Raw genomic sequence first — 17,428 nt, forward strand, 5'->3', positions numbered from 1 at the left:
ACTATTGTGGCTGAGAAGAGACAAGTGATGGTGAGTTTCATTCCCCATAAATCTATAGCACAATAGATTAAGCAGAATGTACTTTTAAAGATGCATATTTATTATGGTGTATTGATTTGCGGATGGATATGATGGTGCACTGAAGAGTCCTTGCTTCCTTTCAGAATGAAATCGTTGTTGAAATTCCTCCCTACCACAACAAGTCAATTGTGACAGGCGTTCAAGTTCAGTTTTATCTATGCAATGGGAAAAGAAAACGTAGCCAGTCCCAGCGTTTTACATATACACCAGGTTGGTGGGCTTACACAGCTCTCATTTTTTTGTGGCTTTCTTTATTGTGTAGATTTTAAAACAAATTCATACAGGAACCAAAAATAGTGAATTCCAAAAGTGATTGGCTGCAGCGGTCACTTGGGCTGTAGATGTGTCTTCACTGCTGCAGCTTATCAATAAAGACTGGAGCAGCGATGAAGGGTCAGCATTTTACCCATGGAGACTGAATAACAGCTTTGTTTCTTATTTTCTAGTTTTGGAACCTTATAGGAAAATAAAATGTAACAACTAACAAGCCTGCAAACGCCAAGCTGTAGTTTTTCCTTTTTTCTGCCGATGTAGGAGTATGCAGGATTTCTGTAGGAGCATGCTGCGGCTTGTGAGTGTGCACAGAGTATGGGGAGCAGGAGCTCCTCTTAGGTGATTTTGGTTTCCTCTTTATTCCCAGCCAATCCTGTAACCTAATGTAGATAGTAAGACTCCTATGAAACCTATACTCCGGAGTGTATATTTCTCCTGACTTGTTCCACCGTCCCTCACTACCTGCTCCTGTTCCAGCTGTTGCTACTAAAACTGCAACTTTTTGTTTCCAAGAGATTATTCTATTTATTTTTTTTTTTTTTAATTCAAGCAAGCCATTTTCTTGTTAAGTCCAAGCTCCATGATGATCTGCCAAAATATTTTCATCTGTAATTTTCATCATTTCCGGTACCCCCAGGCTTTATAGCAAAGCTTGGTTTACATATATTCTCCAATTGTCCCTTTTTCAGCGGACTACAAATTTTATTTATTATTTTAGTTCACTTTTTTATATATAATGTGTTTGTAAACGGAGATAAATGATCAGCGCGGCACCAGTCCACTGCTGACAGTCCACCTTTTCTTGATTGTCATCAGCATACATCACTGTGGAGACCCCCTCCTCCTATTGTGTCCGTCTTCTACACATTATTAGATTGTCTCCTATCACTGATGCCTTGCTCCCATTCCCCCCCCCCCCCCCCCACTGGCTCAGAGACAATTCCTATCGGTAGCAGGGATGGTTGAACCTGCACGGCACTGATGGTGCATATGACTTTCTTACCTTCTTGGTCCATGACCGCTATCGTTCCCATCTAAGAAAGGACAGACCAAAGAACACTTTTTAATCTTCTTTGTGTCATAAACAAATGTTTTGTTAATTGTAATACACTAATACAAGTCCATGGGAAAAAAAAACAGATCCGGCAGCAACATTCGCCGGAACCGTTTTTTTGAAGTTTAGCCGGATTGAGCCTGACAGCGAAAACCTGATGTGTAAAAGTAGCCTTACCTGGCTGCAATAGCATGTCCAGGCTTTGAATGAAACAATTGATTACTACCCCTTTCTTCTCCCCGCGATCCCTGCCTGTTTCTGACAGCCGGATGCTGGAGCTGCTTTTAGACTGCATTAGTCTTTACTCAGCTCTGTAAATTTACCATAGGGGTCAAGATTAAAGCCCAGAGCCAAGTGCTGTAAATTTTCAGCACTTAGGTTACCTTTAACCCTATAACAACTGTCGCCAGGGCCAGCACCTGTAAGCTCTCTGTTACAGCATTCTGCTATACTGTCTGTGTCCCCAGTTCGCTCTGCAAGGCAAACAAAATGCTTTAATTATACTCAAATACACTGCAGTCCAGTCCGATGGGCGTCTCTGGTCTTCATCCTGACCCTCCTCTTTTCTTACAATCACCGTCTTCCCCCATTTTGTCCCCATCACGCTCTTGTGCAGGCGCACTCCTCTCTGCCACGCCAAGGGTAGAGCATGCACCGGCCAGCCTGAAGTGCGCATGCGCCAGCCTTACCGGCTCTGCCCTCAGCAAGATAGGCACAGGCGGGTGATCCAAGAATCCCAACTGCTCAGCTCCCAAATGAAACGGAGGTAAATTACTGGACACAGCCGCGACCGCTAAGCAATGAACAAGGCTGTTGTATTCCGCTCTCTGCCTCGCTTGTATCTGACTGCTGCTGGAACAGACTTCAGCTGAGCGATGGGGTGGCTTGGCATTCAACACCCACCCAATGTAAGAACATTGATGGCCTGTCTGTGGATAGGACATCAATTCTACTGGACAACCCCTTTTTGATCTGAATGTTTGCCCCTGTGAAAATAAAAACTTATACTCCCTTCCCATGCTGACGCTGTTCCAGCGGTGTCTGCACTTGTGTCCTCTGGGCTCACGAGTGTTTATAATGCCGATTGAGCCCTGCACGGAATCAACCCTGTCGTCACTGTCCCCACCTTCGGACATATTAGTAATTAAGAGGAACTGAGTGGCCAGCCACAGCTCTCCCTTCCTTTTGATTATCTAAATGTCTGAAAGAAGAGGTAATGATACCTGCACTGACAGGGCTCACAAGTCTTAATGTGAGCTCTGGGAACGCGGGTGCAGACTGTAAGAAAAGTCCTTACTGAGAGCTGGAAGAGTCGGGAAAAATATGTAGACAATCCTCTTTTCAAGCAGAGACTGAGGTTTATTCGGAGATTCGCAGCAGGACAGCACATGGATAGTCAGAGAAATAAAGCATGTGAGCACGAACAGGAGTCCAGACAGACAAAGTAACTCTGGGACATCTGGCAGTGGTCTGGCCCTAGCCTGGCCAGGGTGTGGCACAGCAGCAGAATGGCAATGGAATGGGCATGTTGTGGCACGGCAGCAGGTTGGCGATGTAATGGCCCCGAACACCAGTAACGGGCTTTTTATACATGGTTGAGACAAAGCTGCACCTTGCAGCAAAAGGCGTATACATGATAACCTCATATTGCAGAGAGAAACATGTGTTTTAGAACAAAGAATACAATGACACAATATGACAACATTAATTAACGTTTCCCCAACAACATTAAAAATCATAAATTTCAATGTCCTTCTTAACTAACCTTATGATTCACATCATGCTTTTAGCATGCTGCTATAACTCTTCATACACTGACAGCTCTTGATTCTGGTTTCTATCTTAACTTAATACATATACTATTCACTACCATATAATGCCACTTATTTCCTATCACAGTGCCCTGCAGCTGTTCCAATTAGTCTCCCTGGACTCCATCCATACTTAGTAATGGCACTGAGGTCATTTTATACCTTTATTCTGGGGAGAGCCTCAGCTATTTTAGCAAAGTTAGTTGACTACAGTTTGTCCAAGATGGCTGCTAGAGCCAACATGGATGCTCAGTATATTATGGCTGACCATTCTCTTACACAGACACCGCTGGAACAGCGCAACGGGTGAATATAGCTGTTTTTATTTTCACAGGGGCAAACATTCAGATCTAGAAGGGGTTGCCGTAGTAATGGACAACCCCTTTTAAATCCTTGGCAACCACTCATGAGTTTTAAAAATTGCCGGAGAAAATAATTTACTGACAAAACGAATGAAACAGGCATGAGGTTTTTTTTTGTTTGTTTGTTTGTTTTTGTTTTAATTGCATCTTATCTAAATAGTGCATACTAAATTTATTTGACTGTTATATTTCATAAATACTGTATAAAAAAATAAATGAAATACCTGTCAGCACAAAACAAAAGATATGTTCGCTTTTCCTCCCCTATACCGACTCACCTTGTCGTGGTCAGGACACACCACCTGACATCCCTATAGTAGGTGATGAGAATTTGCTGCTGGTGACCTTTAGGCCGGTTTCACACGTCCTGTTATTTCCTGTACCGGAAAAAAAATCGGTGTCCTTGTGTCCGCTTGTGTAATAATTGTGGCACTCATGTGGCAACCGTTTGCTGCATCAGTACCACACAGACGGGTGCCAGCAGTACAGTAAGCGCTGTTCCCCGGCTCCATGCTGAAGGCTGCTCTCCTCATTCTCCCCTGCCCTGGTGGCAATCAGTGCGAGCAGAGGAGAATGATGAGACTTGTATTCAAGTGAGAACAATAACAGCAGGGGACAGGTCATGGGACTATTACTCCCATCAGCCTACACCTGCTGCTGCTAATAGCCATGAGAGCAGAAGCGGCTGATGGGAGTATTCGTCACCCGCTGCCTGCGCTATAAATAAAAAAGCTGCGTGGGTTCCCCTCTATTTTCTATAACCAACCAAGCAAAACTCGCAGCTAGGGGCTGCAACCCTCAGCTATCAGCTTCATCAACGCTGGTTATTAATAATAGAGGGGTCTTAAAATTTAAATAAATTATTTAAAAAAAAAAAAAAAAAAGTCGTGGGAGACACCCCTATTTAATGACAACCAATCTTGCTAAAGCAGACAGCTGGGGGCTGGTATTCTCAGGCTGGTATGGGGCCATTCATATAGGCCCCTCCAGCTTAAAAATAGCAGCCCATAGCCGCCCAGAATTGGCTCATCCATTAGATGCGCCAATTCTGGTTCTTTGCCCAGCTCTTTCCAATTGCCCTGTAGCGGTGGCAAGTGGAGTTCATATTTGTGGGGTTTATGTCACCTTTGGATTGTCAGGTGACATCAAGCCCACAGCTTAGTAATGGAGAAGCGTCTATAAGACGCCTATCCATTACTAATCCTATAATTGAACTGCATTACTGCACTAGAGATATGAAAATATGAGAGCGTTTAGCACATAAATTGGCCAATTCATGTGTACCTGGTAGCCACATTAAGGCATCTCTCGTATACCAGGTCCTAAACTTTCCTTTCCTCGCTGAGAATAAACGTCTTCATCTGAATGGGAACCTGTGAATCCTCTTCTTAGATTAAATTTCTCTCTCTGTGGAGGGGTAATGGACCTGCTGCTATTAAAACACCTGTGGCTAAGAGGTGGAGGAGTGCTCAGTCAGAAGGCTAATGAATACAAATTTCAAAAAACTGACCGTCACATCCAAACATAGACTAAGTGTGAACAGGTGCTGAACCTAGAGTCACCAACTCATATACGGTCAAATAAATAAGGCAGCACACTGCGGCGCTAAAACATGTAAACATGAAACTTGAACTGCATTACTGCACTAGAAATATGAAAAAATGAGAGCGTTTAGCGCATAAATTGGCCAATTCATGTGTACCTGGTAGCCACTGGAGGGGTAATGGAGCTGCCCATGGGACTTGGAGCCGCATATTCATCACTGTAATGAGCGGCACCACGTGACCGCTCACACAGGACAAGCTGCCGGCGCTGAGAGGAAGCATCGCGGGAGTTGGGTGAGTATTTTAATGTGAGCGGGCGGGCGCACAGGTGGTGGGAGGCGGGATGTGACCACGAACTTTATTTTAAACACACAAAAAAAAAACTTGATTTTTCATTCCTTCTCTCCAGCGAACGCTGCTGGGGAGAAGGAATGAATGCTGGCCTCAGCACCATACGCAGTGGGGACAGCGCTTACTGTATCGCTGTTTCTCCTGCGGCGGTACGTGCACACGGAGGAGAGTGCACACTGTTCTCCGTGTGCGGGACGCTTTGCGGACCGTGCTGCCGGAGAAAAATGACATGTCTCCGTGTTTTGCACACGGACACACTGTCCGTAAAAACACGCTGACATGTGCAGAGACACATTGATTTTAATGTGTCTACGTGTGTCAGTGTCTCCGGTACGTGAGGAAACTGTCACCACACTACCGGAGCCACTGACGTGTGAAACAGGCCTAAGAGGAGGATTCACAGGTTCCTATTCAGATGAAGACATTTATTCTCAGCAAGGAAAGGAAAGTTTAGGACCTAGTATAAGACAGATGCCTTAATGTGGCTACCAGGTACACATGAACTGGCCAAATTATGCGCTAAATGCTCTCATTTTTTCATATTTCCAGTGCAGTAATGCAGTTCAATTTTCATGTTTGCATGTTTTAGCGCCGCGGTGTGCTGTCGTAAATAAAGACACAGTCAGAATAAAGAATTTTATTAGAAATAAAAAAAAAAAGTTTTCCATTTTTGTTAAATTATAACAAACCGTTATACTCACCTAATGCCTAATTCCACCGAAGTTCTTGTCTCCTTCCCACTCCTATGAAATAATGCGCCTTTTCTAGGCAACTGTTGGCTGCTATTTTTAGGCGGTGGGGGCTATATCAATGGCCTTTTACCAGTCTGAGAATACCAGCCCCCGGCTGTCAGCTTTAGCAAGGCTGGTTGTCAAAAATGGGAGGGGAACCCCACGCTGTTGTTTAAAATTATTTAAATAAAAAAACAGCGTGGGGACCCCTCTATTCTTGATAACCAGCCTTGCCGACAGCTGATGGTTGCCACCCCCAGCTGTGAGTTTTGCCCGGCTGGTTACAGAAAAGAGGGGAACTCATGCCGTTTTTTTTTCTAATTATTTATTTACAGCGCAGGAGGTGGCTGATGAATACTCCTATCAGCTGCTCCTGCTGTCACTGTTATTAGCTGCAGCAGGTTTAGGGTGAAGGGAGCAATAGTACCATCAGCAAGTTCTAACTTGAATATAACTCTCATCATACTCCGCTGCTCGAGCAGATCGCAGCCAGAGCAGTGGAGAATGATGAGAGCGCTTTTCAGCACACGGCGCCGGGGAACAGCGCTTACTGTAGCGCTGCTTGTCAGGTGCCGGGACGTGTCACACGGATGACATCCCAGTGTGTCATCCGCGTGCTGGACATTTTGCGGCATGTGCTGCTGGTAAAATACTGACATGTCTTAAGTGTGGGCCACACTGACACACAGTCCGTGGAAACACACTGACGTGCAAAGCATATAGATTTCAATGTATCTGTGTCAGTGTCTCCCTTACATGTGGAAAGTGTCACAACATGTACCAGAGACACGGACGTGTGAAAGAGCCCTTGAACTGGATTCATTTTCAGTGGGCTGGTGAAATCTGTGGTTGTTGCTAATAAAATAATACCTGGTGAATGCTGCACTCGCCCCAGTCCTTACTGACAAGCTAGACTCCATGGTGGAATTGAAAGATTCTTCCTAATTTAGAAAAGTTAATGCGTAACAAGGTCGAACCGACCTCTTCATCAGGACTACTTGTCTTACAGTTCATAAACTTCTTTGCACGTACATTCTAAAATATTTCTTGTTTTTTAACAGTTATACCTAAAAGAGAACACATCGAAGAAGAGGATCTACCATTAACATCTTCTGGATCTCTGCCCCTTGTAGTGAGTGTTTCTGATCAGCAAACCCTGCACTCCGATAGATCTTCTGCAGATCAGAGACCTAACCATGATAAGCTTATGTCCACTTTGGATCGAAATCTAGGATGCCCTTCTCAGCCTACATACCCATCCCTGGTGAATCACGGAGTTCCCCACCTTACACAAGGTAGGAACTTGAATGGGAGAGCAGAATGCCTCCCTCCAACATTACAGCAGTCGTATCATGTATCAGCTTCTACCACCAGGTCTTCCTATTCATCTATGCAGTCTAGTGTAATATACAAGGGACAGTCCAGTCTTCCGTTGAATTCAATCCCTGCTCAGGGGTATGATGCACTGTCATTTCAGCAAGAAACAGGTATTCCTCGCTTGGTCAACCATGACAATCAGTCCTTGGCAATGATGCAATATCATACATCAAGATTAAGTCCTTCCACCTCATCTCCTGCCATCCTTGATTCATTGGTCCACACAACGCAGTCATCACATCTCCAGCAGATTGGTTACTCTTGTCCAAACACTGGTCAAAGTACCATTCCATCATCTTCAACAAGTCCGTCGATTGGGCATCTACCACTTCAACTTCCTTCCGTCTCTTATCACCTGACAAAACCAGGTCCTACCTCTTCCCTTACCAATCCTAATACAAATTCATTAACCCACTCGCCACTGTTTAGTCCATCTTCTCCTCAAGTACAGCCAGTTCCATATGAATCGCCAACATCAAGTGTAAAGGCTTCATCACCATCTCCCACCCCTCTGGTTCATTCTGGACAACTGCCTTCTCAATCCCATAGGCCTGGACTGCGTAGCTTTTCCCACACTGTCACTCTCGGGCACCATGTAATTCAGGACTCTTCTCCATTCCACCATGATAACACTTCTCTGTCTGTGAAACCTGAGCCTGAGGATGATGATCTTAACTTCCAGTCTATTGGCTTGCAGGACATTACGTTGGATGATGGTAAGCAATGCCGTGTCATTTCAATTATGTTTATTTTTACTCAGAAAATGTGCCAAATATTCTTTAAACTCTTCTATTTAATGGATATTTATGTAATTATTTAGGGCGATAATATGTAATTCAACGTGTTGTGATATCTCAATTTAAAAATTTCCTAAAGCAGGCAACAATAATTTGAGCTTTATAAACCATGATCGTAACTTTGTCTTTATTTAAGCATCATTTCCACCAAAAATGTTATCACGTTGGGGCATATGAGTGAACGGGGCCATATCCATGATGGGAGTGGGGGGGAGATGCAGGCACATGTCATATTCGCTGCTTCCCTGTGAATCAACTCGGCACACGTTCAGCACCGAGGTGATGGACAGCAGGTGCAGTTAATATTACATGAGGCTAATGAGCGGGAGCACAGAACCTCCTGCTGTCTCAGCAGCCCGCTGGCAGCCCACCCCAGCCCCCTGAAACCACTCCAGAGTTGCCCCCCTCCTCTACAGCACAGCACCCAGATTCGGATTATAAGAAGCACCCCCCACTTTACCCCAAAATTTGGGGAACTAAAGTGCGTCTTATAGTCCGAAAAATACGGTACTTTTTTTGGTCACTGCAACATTGCATTAAAATGCAATAATGGGCGATCAAAAGATTGTATCCACACCAAAAGGGTATCAATAAAAAAGTCATAATGGTGCACAAAAATTGAGCCCTCTCCCGACCCGAGATCCTGAAAAATGGAGATGCTACGGGTCTCAGAAAATGGCGCAATTCTTTTTTTTTTAACAAAATTTGGATTTTTTTTCACCACTTAAAGGGAAGGTACCGCGTTTGTATATCATTAATAAATCTCTGTAATGTAGCATAACATGCTGTTATAACCAAGTTTTAAATGCATGTGAAATAGATTTCGTGTGTTACATGAGTTTAAAGAAGGCACTGGGGGCTGACATCTTGGTTTCACAGCAGTAGCACGACACTACCAGTGTCATATTACGGCACCCCATGGTCATAGGGTCAGTGGCGGTCTATTATCTCCTATCTCTAACATTGCAGCAGCATTAGCAGTGAGCTGGGCACGCCTCTTTGGGCTGCACAACTCACTGCTGTAGGTGTGACTGGCCACCATTTTATTATAGCCCAGTGCCATCTGCCGAGCTCCACTTACTCTCTATCACAGGAGAGAAGTGCTCACTGGAGCCAGAGGATGGAGAGTGGGGAGTGTGGGTGATTTACCTCCGTGCTCCTCTGTACTCCAGTCCAGGCACTGCACATCCTGAGCAGACATCCTCTGCTCCTCACACACTGCCCTGTGTCCTTCTCCTGCTCTTTCTCCACCTCCCCACTCACCACCTGCAGAGAGGGACACCTGGAAGGCTAGAGAAAGAGCAGGACAGCTGACAGGACAGGGATTAAGGTGGGGGAAGGGGGTGGCAAGAATGTTAGGCACAAAACAGGGGAGAGAAGTAGCATGCCCACAGCAGGGATCATATATCCTTCAACCATATATCTCTTCTGTGATCTCCCATAGGCCAGCACACTGCTCTCCTGAAATACTCTGTGCTGCAGTCACCCTGTTCCTTCCCCATATATCTCCCTCTGTGACCCTGGAGGTGACTGTCTCTCTCCCCATGTGTGCTCTCCATCCCCCTGTGCCTGTTCCCTCTCGCTGCTATGCACTCCTCTCCCCCTGCATGTCTCACTCCCCATGAGTTGCTCTCCCTCCTCTCTCCCTGCATGTCTCTCTCCCCATGAGTCGCTCTCCCTCTCCCCCTTGCATGTCTCACTCCCCATGGGTCGCTCTCCCTCCTCTCCCCCCTGCATGTCTCTCTCCCCATGAGTCGCTCTCCCTCTCCCCCTTGCATGTCTCACTCCCCATGGGTCGCTTTCCCTCCTATGCACTCCTCTCCCCCTTGCATGTCTCACTCTCCATGGGTCGCTCTCCCTCCTATGCAGTCCTCTCCCTTTGCATGTCTTTCCCCATTGCACACACAGCTCAGTGCGTGTGATAACAGGAGCTGCAGGGGTCATGCTGTCACATGTCAGCGTGACCCCACAGCTGTGACTGTCACCTGCGGTAATGCTACCGCCGGTACTGTCGGTCACTGCACTGCGGGATCATGTCGGCAGATGTCAGCGTGATTCCGCAGCTGACTGTGACCTGCAGCGGTGACCTGCGGTAAAAAAGCAGGTGCGGACCGATGAGACTACTGCTCCCATTGGGCTATGTCTGATGGGAGAGTAGTATAATTTGCCGCTACCTGTGCTCACAGTTTAAAAAAAAAAGTTACATTACATACACATTCACATAAAAAAAAAAAAAACATTTTACTCATGGCGGCGCAGTGATCCACTGCAGGGGATCCTGTCAGTCTATCGCCGGCTGTTTTTGAGAGCAGTCATATCACTGATGTGACTGCTCTCAAAGTGATCAGGATCGTCGTGGGACATTATGGATTATCTTCTCGGCGGGCAGGTGAGGAATATTTGTGGTTTATTTTTGGTTTATTTTATTTTTGTTGCAGGAGACGAGGGATTCGGGGATTACGCGTTCGGTAAGTATGGTTTAATTAAGATTAAGAAAGGACTTTATTCTGGTTGTGTCTTTACTTACAATACAACTCTTGGATTAGTAATGGATGTGTCTTTTGTATACGCCTCTCCATTACTAAGCTGTGGGTTTGATGTCACCTGACAATAGAAAGGTGACATCAACCCCACAAATATGAAACCAGCTTGCCACCGCTACAGGGCAAGTGGGAAGAGTCGGGCAAAGTGCCAGAAAAGACGCATCTAATAAATGCGCCATTTCTGGGGCGGCTGAGAGCTGATGGTTTTTAGCCTGGGGGGGCAATATCCATGGCCCCTTCCTAGGCTATTAATATCACGCAGCTGTTTGCATAACCTTTGCTGGTTATTATAGGGTGACCCCACGTAATTTTTTTGTTTGGGGTCCCCCATTTTAATAGCCAGTAAAGGCTAAGTATACAGTTGTGAGTGTGTGTGTCAGCGTGTGAGCGTCAGCGTGCACGCACTTCCCCCCCCATAGACCAGTACACTGCTCTCCTGAAAAGTGCTCCCTCCACCATACATCTCTCTCTGTGACCCCCCAATGACCAGCACACTGCCATATGGATCATGCATAATGCTGCCATATCTATTTATCACATAATACTCCCATAAAGACCACACATTATACCGCCATAAATATTTATTACATAATACTGCCATATAAATCACACATGATGCCGCCATATATATTTTTTACATAGTACTGTCATATACTGTCATATAGACCACACTTGATGCGGACAAGTATTATGTGTGATCTGTATTATGGCATTATGTGTGATCTATATGACGGTATTATATGTGATCTGTATGGTGGTATTATGTTTGATCAGTATGGTGGAATAATGTAAAAAATATGACTGTATTATATGATAACTATATTGTGGGATTATGTGTGATCTATGGCATTATTATGTGACAGTTATATAGTGGTTTTATGTGTGATCTACATGGTGTTGTGTGTGATCTATATAACGGTATTATGTGTGATCTGTATGGCGGTATTATGTGAGAAGTATATGGCTGTATTATATGAGAACACTATGGCGGTATATGTGATCTATATGATGGTATTATATGAGAACTATATGGCGCCATTATGTGTGATCTATATGGCGGTATTATGTAAGAACTATATGATGTTTATAGCCTAGGAAGGGGTGAATACCCATGGATCTTCCCAGGCTATGAATATCAGCCCGTAGCTGTATATTTAGCCTTTATTGGCTATTAAAATAGGGGGACCCCCCAAAAAACGACGTGGGGTCCCCCTATAATTAATAACCTGAAAAGGCTATGCAGACAGCTGCGGGCTGATAATAGCCTAAGAAAGGGCCATGGATATTGCATCCCTTCTTCACCGGCTACAAACACCAGCTCAAAGCCACCCCTAAATGGCGCATCTCTAAGATGCGCCAATTCCGGCACTTAGCCTCTCTCTTCCCACTACCCTGTAGAGGTGTCATATGGGTAATATTTGTGGGGTTAATGTCACCTTTGTATTGTAAGGTGACATTAAGCCGGCTTAGTAATGGAGAGGCGTCAATAAGACACCTATCCATTACTAATCCTATAGTTGTTAAGGGGTTAAATAAACACACAGCAAGAATAAAGTATTTTAATTAAATAAAACACTACACTGTTTCTTATCTTTATTAGTCAGCTAACCATGCAACGCCCTCAATCTCCTGAAAAAAATAAATAAACCAGCAGTATACTCCCTGTTCCCGCACACACACATACACGCAGATACACACGGACACCCGCACACAGACACGCACATATTCACAGCTCACACAGTCTCCGCCCACACTCTTCCTCCTCCCTCCTCCTCTGCAGCTTTTATCGCACGCAACTCCACAGCAAAACCTCAGATTTTTACACCTGCAGTTTTGCTGCGGATTTCCCTAACGCAATGGTAGTCAGTGGGTGTAGAAACGCTGCAGACCCGCAAAAAGAATTGACATGCTGCGGAAAATAAAACCCTGCAAATCCGCGCATATTTTTCCGCAGCATGTGTACAACAATTCTCAATTTCCCATTGACTAACATTGGTTGTGCACTACACTGCGGATTTGAAGCAATTCCGCGCATCCAAAAACGCTGCAGAAACACATCAAAATCATCTAAGTGTCTCACCCCTGCTATTCCATGTGTATCTCTCTCCCCATCACGCTCCATGTGTCTCACCCCTGCTGTTCCATGTGTATCTCTCTCCCCATCATGCTCCATATGTGTCTCACTCATCATTCTACATGTCTCGCTCTCCCATCAGTCTCTCTCAGCCATACTAATGTATGTCTCCCCTCCCTCCACAATGCCTGGCCATTCACTGCAGACCTGGAGCTCCTTCTTATCTTAGTCACAGACAGCTAGCTCAGATAATGCTGCTCCATACACACCACATGTCTTCACTCTTCCTCCAGTCCACCATGCTGCTGAGTCCACTGTGTTCTGCTCCTCTGTAAACAAGCTGTGCTTCTGCAGTAACTGCTGGTGATAGCAGATCACATGGCAGTCACACACAAAATGACGCTGCCCTGTGATGCTACTCTTCATTCTGCCCCAGGGATATTAGACCACCCAAAAGGGGAGGGAATGGTTTTGTCCGCAATTACTGCCCCAATTTTCCAGCTAACAGTAAAGCTGGTAAGTCTCACTATAGCTGCTTGAGGTCTAAAACAGAAAATGCTCCCCCTAGTGGTAAATATATATATATATATTTGTAAGATAATATATAATATTTTTCATATAGAAATGTGCACACATTGCATTATTACATTTTATTTACTATTTTAAGCTTAATTTCACAAAAAAAACAAACTACAAGAAAACTGGTGGCACCTTCCCTTTAAATATAATCAACCTAGACATGTTTGGTATCTACGAACTCGTGAGGACCTGGAAAATCACAGAGGCAGGTCAGTTTTTGCATTTAGTGAACATGTTAAAAAAACAATATATTGTGGAATTGCACTCATTTTGCAATTTCACCAGTTTCCAGTACACGACATAAGTAAAACCAATGGTGTCGGTTAAAAGTTGAACTCGTCCTGCAAAGAACAAGTCCTCACATGGCCATATTGACTGAAAAAAACATTATTTTTACACTTCCTACTTGCTTCAATAGTCTTATCAGGAGACTAGAATCTATCATCTGACCGCTTGTGCTACACACAGCACGGTGTGAGCCATGCTCTGTGTAGCAGAAATCCTCATCTGCTATGAACGCCGGCTACGGGGCGGTATTCATAGCAGATTAGAAATGACAACCACGGGGGTCTACTGCAGACTCCTGGTTGTCATACTTTGCACCCCATTGACGGCCCGCAATCATGTGACAAGGGTCTCCATTGCGTAAAGCTAGAGCCTCACTTCCGGCGCGATCATGAGATTGACAGCGGCAATTAACAGGTTAACAGCCGCCAGTGGATTGCGATTCCACCAGCAGCTGTTAGGGGGGCACATGACCGCTGATGAAATCAATGGTCATGTGCAGGAAAAGCTGCGGGCTCAGCGCCAGAACCCTCATTAAAGGGGTTGACACAACATATAACGTGTATATATACATCATATGTTGTGAAAGGGTTAATAGTCCTTTGTTTTGGGGGGGTTTTCGCGACCGGTTCCCTTTAAACATTGAAATCCGTTTTATAGATTATATGTTTTTGTTTTATATATATATGTGTGTGTGTATGTGTATAGATATATATATATATATATATATATATATATATATATATATATATATATATATATATATATATATATATATATATATATATATATATATATATACACACACAAATATGTATATTTTGTGCCTCTTAACCCCTTAATGACAGCCGCCAATTTTGATCTTAACGACCCAGCCCCATTTTTCTTATCGGACCAATGTCACGTTATGTGGTGATAATTCAGGAATGCTTCTATATATCCCGGTGAGCCTGAGATTGTTTCTTTTCATGAGATATTGTAATTTAAGCTAAGTTTTTGTGAAGATTGCTAAATTTCTCATTAAATTTCAGATATTTTCAAACTTTCAATACTTAGATCCTTAAACAAGATAGTTGCACCACACAAAACAGTTGACAAATAGCATTTCCTATATGTCTACTTTGTCAACATCGTTTTTCAAACGCCCTTTTATTTTGTTATGATGTTAGAAGGGCTGAAATTTAGCATCGCATTTCTCAAGGAAATTTATGAATCCAATTTTTTTTTTTTTTTTTACGTACCTGTTCAGTTTTAAAAGGACTTTGGAAACCCCCCAGAAGTGATACCATTTTAAAAACTGCACCCAGCAAGTTATTGTAAACTACTGTTAGGAAATTTTTAACCCTTCATTTGCTACACAGGAATTACCATAAACTGGATTGAAAAAAATGAACAATTAAATTTTTTAAACTCTAAAATGTATTATGCAATTTCTCCTGAATGAGGCAGTATTCCATATGGTCTCAAAAACTGATTTTTGTGCGCACGGCAGGGTCTGGAATGGAAAGAGCGCTATTTGAATTTTGGAGTGCAAATTTGGGTGCAATAGACTGTAAATGCCATGTCACATTTGCAAAGTCCTTGACATGCTAAAATAACAGAAGCCCCAAAATGTGACCCCATTATGGAAACTACACCCCTCAAGGAACTAATCTAGGGGCGTTTTGAGCATTTTGAACTCATAGATGCTTCACACAGCTTTAGAACATTTGGGTGTGATAATAAAACATGATATTTTATTTTGGCTCCAAGTTTGTAATTTTCACAAGGCGTAATAGGAGAAACTGGGCCCCATAATTTGTTATGTATTTTCTCCTGAACGTGCCAGGAAAGTGGTCGAAAAATGCTTTACTATTAGGCCACACATCAGGGCTGAGAAGGAAGCAGCACTATATGGCTTTTGGAGCACTGATTTTCCAAAAGTAGTTTTTGGGCGACATTTGCGCAGCCCCGAAGGTGCAAGGACAGCAGAAAAAAAAACAAAGTAACCTCATTTTAGAAATTGCACGTCTCAATGACTTGACCTACAGTGACTATTTTATCCCCACCAGTGTTTTCACTTTGAAACATCCACTCATCCACTTCATGCTTAGCTTTTTTTTTTTTTTTTTTTTTTGGAGAATTGCAAATCTGCCAGTTTAGTGTCTATGCGTTGTGTCCAGCTTGTGCTTCTGGAGACACAAACCCTGCAACTTATGTTATCTCGCTACAGTAATGGCAAGCATATGGCTGCTTACTGCGGATAAGACCGGTTTCGCACATCTGTATATTTCCGGTACCGGAATAAACGGTACTGGAGATGTCCGTGTGTGTACTACGTGTGGCAAGTGTGCCGCATCAGTACCACACTGACAGTCGTCTGGGAAGAAGCATTACAGTAAGCGCTGTTCCCCGGTGGCTGGTGCTGAAGCTGGCTGTCATCACGACAGCAGGTGGTGGCTTTTGGGACTGTTACCCCCATCATTCAACACCTGCTGTCGCTAATAACAGTAACAGTAGGTGCGGAGGATGGGGGTATTCGACAGCCACTGACTGCGAATGGGTTCGGAAATAAATGAATGAAAAACATGTGGGTTCCCCCCTATTTCCAGACAAAACTCACAGCTGGGGGCTGCAACTCCCAGCTGTCAGCTTCTGCAAGGTTGGTTATCAAGAATAGAGGGGTCCCCACGCTGTTTTTTTTAATTATTTAAATAAAGAATTTAAAAAAAAAAATGCATGGGGTCCCCCCCCCCATTTTTGACAACCAGCCTTGCTAAAGCTCATAGCTGGGGGCTGCTAGTCTCTGACCTGTAAGGAGCCATTGATATAGGCCCCCCCAGCCTAAAAACAGCATGCTGCAGCTGGCGCTTTGCCCGTCTTCTTACTTGCCTTGTAGCGGTGGCAAAAGGGGTAATATTTGTGGGGTTGGTGTCACTTTTCAGGTGACATCAAGCCCACGGTTTAGTAATGGAGACGTGTCTATAAGACGCCTCTCCATTACTAATCCTGTAGTTGTTACATGTTAAATAAACACAGCCAGAATAAAGTCTTTTAATTAAATAAAACACAACACACTTTTTCCATTTTATTATTCCTCCTAATCCATGCGACACTCTCGATCTCCTGTAATAAAAATAAAATAATAAACCATATACCATACATGTCTGTCGTTCTGTCCCACGCTGTGATCGAAGTCTGGGGGCTAAATAGTTTTCAACCAGGACTGTGCCAATATGAGACTGTCCCGGCATCACTGTCGGGCTAAACTGAGGTGACCTCTTGACCGTGGGAAAAAGCCGGTGATGTCACCGCTGGTGAATGATGCTGCGCTCTTTGCAGCTTATTCACCAGTGGTTGCATGACTAAGCTGTATATACTGTATATTTTTTATAGTAGATAGAAGTGGATAGTTCAGTCACTGGATACTGACTATGCTGGGTTACACCTAGGCGCCTTGATAGTAATATGGTGCTATCACTATAGCTGTCCTTTGCATCCAGTATATATTTTCTGGAGGCCTGGAGTGACGGCTGTGCTGTGTCTGATTAGGAAGGAAAGTACAGAGGAGCAGGGAGGTAAATCAC

The 17,428-nt window shown here is 44.0% G+C and overlaps 1 protein-coding gene across 3 annotated transcripts in view; it reads left to right on the forward strand.

Annotated features, from left to right (window-relative positions):
• The window catches only part of NFATC3 (nuclear factor of activated T cells 3), a 494,316-nt gene that overhangs the window by 309,868 nt on the left and 167,020 nt on the right, over positions 1-17,428 (forward strand). For all 3 annotated transcript variants that reach the window (XM_077288132.1, XM_077288133.1, XM_077288131.1), the window contains 3 exons: positions 1-30; positions 165-291; positions 7,269-8,300. The exon at positions 1-30 is cut by the window's left edge and continues 29 nt beyond it. In XM_077288132.1, the coding sequence (XP_077144247.1) occupies positions 1-30; positions 165-291; positions 7,269-8,300 (1,189 nt within the window). The remainder of the gene's footprint in view (positions 31-164; positions 292-7,268; positions 8,301-17,428) is intronic.

Source organism: Ranitomeya variabilis, chromosome 2 (genome assembly GCF_051348905.1).
Source record: "Ranitomeya variabilis isolate aRanVar5 chromosome 2, aRanVar5.hap1, whole genome shotgun sequence".
NCBI lineage: Eukaryota > Metazoa > Chordata > Amphibia > Anura > Dendrobatidae > Ranitomeya > Ranitomeya variabilis.